Source organism: Pelmatolapia mariae, linkage group LG10_11, assembly GCF_036321145.2.
Source record: "Pelmatolapia mariae isolate MD_Pm_ZW linkage group LG10_11, Pm_UMD_F_2, whole genome shotgun sequence".
Classification (NCBI taxonomy): domain Eukaryota; kingdom Metazoa; phylum Chordata; class Actinopteri; order Cichliformes; family Cichlidae; genus Pelmatolapia; species Pelmatolapia mariae.
The window spans coordinates 35,556,194-35,561,345 of NC_086236.1; the positions used below are offsets into that span (position 1 = coordinate 35,556,194).

At 39.0% G+C, this 5,152-nt stretch overlaps 1 protein-coding gene across 1 annotated transcript; it reads left to right on the top strand.

The window, feature by feature from the left end:
- The first annotated feature begins 1,552 nt into the window (after positions 1-1,552).
- Positions 1,553-4,672, top strand: hmgn1b (high mobility group nucleosome binding domain 1b). The gene is made up of 6 exons (XM_063488197.1): positions 1,553-1,724; positions 3,027-3,047; positions 3,202-3,231; positions 3,318-3,359; positions 3,445-3,552; positions 3,636-4,672. The coding sequence occupies exons 1-6, from the start codon at positions 1,707-1,709 to the stop codon at positions 3,681-3,683; spliced, it is 267 nt and encodes an 88-aa protein (XP_063344267.1). The 5' UTR covers positions 1,553-1,706; the 3' UTR covers positions 3,684-4,672.
- The last annotated feature ends 480 nt before the right edge of the window (positions 4,673-5,152 follow it).

Sequence of the window (5,152 nt, forward strand, 5' to 3'; positions counted from 1 at the left end):
TATTGATATTTTAGCTTTTACTTAAGGAAAAAACAAAATACTTATTCCAGTATAATTTCATACACAGTGTGCTCTACAGTGCAAAATAAGTTATTGCAGTACACAGAGGTATTACACTGGTTGTTGCTTCTTTTACAAATAATGATGCAAAATTGGAAGAAATTGTGGTGTTTTTGCATTTACTGCAGATTACAAATATGAAACTATTCTAGGAGAATGGTAACCCTGCTGGACAACTTTGTGCCCAGAACAACATGATTAACAGCAAAGTGTTTTTGGCTTTAGGGCAGGCAAAAGTCAAAATAGTACATAGTGCCAACAGTCCCGTGTCCATGCCCTGACACGTCTATTTTGGCAGCTCAGGGTGCACCTACACAATATTGTGCAATATAATATATACCATATTATGGTTATGCTTCCTGATCACTGTATCTAGGGAATTATTGTAATTATCCCAGTAATACACCCAAATGCAATGTTTGTATGCTAAATTTATTTCAATTCTCTATTACAGTAGCGTGTCTAGAGACATTATTCTTTGCAAAATTGCAAATAAAAAAAATTTAAACATTTCTTAATTTAAAAAAAGCAAAATGTGACAAGAAAATTCTAATAGGAAGAAAGTCATTGTGGGGCGCGTTTTACCCTCTTAGTGTGAAATAGGACGTTGTAGAGTCTAGAGATGGGATAAATTAACAATTATTAATTTAAGAAATTACAGAAACGGTTATGAGCTAAAAAAAAAATAAGTAAATAAATGAATCATTTGTCGCTTACACACAGAAACAGTTTAGTTTATCATAGTATTCATCTGTTCCATAAAATATTTAAACATTTCCCATGTATGTAGTTGATCATGAGCAGTTGTATTTTTGCAGCTGTATTTTTCTCAGGGCGGTAAAGAAGAGGTAACTGTGTCAGGGTAGTGTCATTCACTCAGGGGAAATGAATAAATGTCCCCTGCCGAACCGTGAGAAATGACTTCAGCACAAAGCCAACGCACTTGTTTCCAGTGAAGTCATGTTTGGACTGTATGCACACCATTGTGCAAGTGGACGATGACTGCATGAGAAGGGCTGCACAAGAGCACACACAGAGGCAAGAAGCTGTACCCACACGTATCCTGTCGCCATTTTCCCAAGCTAAACTACAAAGACTTGGCTCGAGGAGTACACACCCCTCTCTCAGTCGTATGCCAATGGATAGTCTTTCCACACTAGCACTGTAAACACAAAATGTGTTTTGTTTTCGCGCATATAGACATAATTCAAAGCCGTGGAACGTTTGGGGAGAAAATTAAGACGTTTCTGGCCAGCTGAAAGACAGCTTTAATGACAATTTTGCCTTGTTTAGCAGACGGCTGCACAGAAAGACAAATACCTCACCATAATTGTTGACTGACGTGTCACGTATCCACACGGATAAGGGCACAGATTTGAAATGGTGTTGCCGACTGCTGTGTTCTCCAATCAGCGTGCAGCGTGGGCGGGCAGAAGCGCCGTCAATCATGCAGGAACTATAACTGTTTGAATAGGGAGGTAGGGGGAGAATCCAATCCGGTTTGAGCTAGTTTTTCTTCCAATGGAACATTAACGTCTCCCTGCGCTGTATTAGACTGTACTGGCAAAGCTTTATCCAGAATATACCACTGTACTTTCTCCTGTATTCAGTTACATTTAGCTATTTTTTAAACCCACAAACCAACCATGCCTAAAAGGAGCAAAGTGAGTAGACCATTATCTTTCATGCCTTTAATAACACAGTATTTATAACCCACAACTAAAATTTGATAAACGGGCTTGTGGCGAGAGTTGTTTAAACGTTACTGCAATATGTCCGTTTTGTGTACCAAGTGAACGTCAACAGCAGTGTTGTGTATCGCGGAGTTTAGTTAGCATGTAGTGTCTGTTTTGATTTTGTCAAGCGGCTAATTATTGGAGCTTCTCTTTCGTGCAGTGATTATCGGTGGCAAGTGGTTGCCCGTTTTATGAGCAGAAAAACAGTTTGTGCAGCTGCATCGAATTCATTTACCGTGCTGATAGATGCCTTTTCTGCGCAGAAAGTTGGCGGCATATCGATTGTTTTCTGTTGGGGTCGTCACCCTGGATGCTAAAGTTTTCCGGAAAGAAGACCCAGTAGCGGAAAAAAACGTACATTTTGAGATTGGTTTATTATTCTGTGGCGGTTGGCTGTAACGTTAATTTTAATGTGGGCACAAAGTGGCCTCTGTAGTTCTTTTGTTGGACAAAACAAACAAACAAACACATAAGCACACATAAGATTAGCGATATTGTTTGATAAAGTTGGTGTGCAGGCGTTGTTTATTAATGCACGGCAAGCGAAAACGCAGTTCTTGGAAGGCGTACGGCTCGTTAGCCGAGAGGCTTTCTGTGTATTGTCGGCTCAGGGCAGTTGTAGGTTATGCAATGGCGAGCCTCCGTCAGCACAGCGCTGCTCCTGTTGCTGGGGGTTCTAGTAGATTCTGCATGCAGACCGACAGAGTCGCAGAGCATCTCGGAGATATTCTTTTTCAAATTCGTGGCGGGAACACTGGCTACGCTGCTCGGGTTTCTCCGGCCACTGGCAATCCCATTTATTACCAATGAATGAATGTGTCGTGAGGAGGCGGAGTCGGCCCCCTCCTCCACTGAAGTATTACTGTAGGCAAATCACTAGCAGGAGCTGGGAGAGCAGCACCACGTGACTCAGTTTAAACTACATTATGCTATTATATTGCCCTGACTTTTGAAGACCAGCATGTTACAGGGCACTTTATTCCTGCTCAGTTATCCTTGCGCTGGAAAATGTAGTTCCTGAAGGAGTAGCATTTAGTGTTAACATGCTGACTAAACTGCTTTTAATTTTTAAATGGCCTTGCATGTATTTACCTTACTCAACTCAAATAGGATAATAATTTATTTAAAAAAACTGTCCTCACCCAGTACCAGATAAATCAATCAGAGGCACAGCAGAATGCAGACAGTTATAACCTGATTTATTTACTTTTTCTCTTGTGCTCCTTACAGGCAGGTGCAGGTGACTCAGAGGTAAGGAGTCATTTCTGAATTTCTTGTTTTTGGTTTTAGATATTTTAACAGTTAGCCTCCACACTCACCAGGGGTCAGTAATATCTCATCTTTCAAAGCCATTGCCTGAGACTGACTGTTAAAAGTAATCACTATGTTTGTTTACTCTCTGCAGCCCAAGAGGAGATCTCTCAGGTTGAAAGATGTAAGTATGGAGAAGCGTAGATAAAATGCTGTCTTTTTACTGTGTTATTTTTTGGTTTAAAAGAAAATGATCTTCTTTACTCACAGAGACCTGAAACTGCAAAGCCAGAGCCCAAACCTAAGCCAAAGGTAGGGTCTCATTTTAATTACTTCTCATAAGACCTGAACTGTTAGCTTATAGTGGCTAATATGTGGTTAATATTTGTTTTTGCAGAAGGGACCTGCTAAGCCTAAGAAAGCTAAGGAGGTGGAAAAGGCCAAGCCAGAAGAGAAAGCACCGGAGGCTCCTGCTGAGAATGGCGAAGCCAAAGCTGAGGAAGAGGTAAGTGCTACGACACGTTTAAACACATCGAAAAATAATCGTCTTCTTGGCGGTGCCGTTAAACTCTGAATCTCATCTTACAGGCACCCACTGCAGATGGAGCTGAACAAAAAGATAAGGCAGCAGAATAACATCTCTCAAGCCACGTCTTTTACCAGTGCTCCCTGTACCTCTTTTCTTGTACAATTCAGGGGAATATTTTTATCAACTATTTTCTAAATACAGGTTTTTTTAGTAGTTTGATTGTAGAGAACACTTTTTTAAATGAAAGAGGGAAAAAAAAACAAGTCAATTGGAGACGGGGAATTTCATCACATCTCACAATTTTGCATCGCCATGAAAATTGCGGTCATTGTTGTTACTGTCAGTGGATTTTTTTTTTTTTCTTTTCAGTTTGTGTAAATGTGAAGGAGGGGAGGGTGCGGGACAGGTTACCGTGTCGGCGCACAAGCATGACGTTCACAGGAGCTGGGGAAACAACTGGAAGAGCTTGCCTGCGTGGATTACATTCCATATGCTTTATAAGGGACAGTGTGTGTAATCTGTGCCGGGGTGGGGCTTGACAAAGTCACAGGGCAACTCATTCTGTTATTGTTTTTAATGAAGAACAGTGTTTTAGGGTGTGTGTAAAAGCTTTGTTCCTATTTGTTAACTCTTGTACTGATGCAGTTTTCTTAACAAATCTGACCAATAAACCTAAAACCCCTAGTACTGCGGCTCTCTCTTTCAGAACTGTGCATTGCGTGTGTTGGTTGTGTCTCTTCTGTGATAGCATTGCAATGAATTTGTATAGTTGCTGTGAAAAAGGATTTCAATCTTTCTGTATGCAGTGTGTAATGGTACTTTGTAAGGATGGTAAAAATGGAATTTGTTTCTCTTTTTTTTTTTTCTTTTTGGGCCACATTAATGTGGTATGTAACCGTTAAAAAAACAGATTGGCTTAAAGGCCAACAAACTGTACATTTATTTGAAATGTCAAATGCATACCAGCAGTAGCAATATTCATGTGGGTTTTAGGTATTTGTGTCAAGTACAAGTGTGCGGTTTCTCATGATTTGTTTATAGATGTAACTGTATGATTGTTATCAACAAACCAATAAAACTCAGTTGGTAGTTGTTACACTGTTTTATTCTAAGAGCGTAATAATGCAAAAAATACAAGAACTAACATTCAGTTCAATCTATAACAGCAATAAAATATCTGATAATTAAATTTTAAAGCTGATTAAAAAATGGATTAAAACAAAACCTGTTTAACAGATTTTAATAATTGGATTGTGCAAAATGAATTACAGCTTTTGACGCTTAACTAAAATCTGTAAGACAAGTACTAATACCACCATAAGTGATGTTGTATTATCGGTTTTAAGGATTGTTGCTTTAATATTGACAAAAATCAACATTTTTCTTTTAAATAATATTATTATAAATAATTTGTATATTTAGAAAAGCAAACTTATTCTTCTGGATAATAGAAAAAAATAATAAAAGGGTGGTTTCAGAAGGAATCCAACTAAAGTATTTGCCAGCACAGGTTTTTCATTCCATAAGTTGTCCAAAAAAAAGAGAGAGAAGGTAAGGGCAGTTTTCAGCACCACGG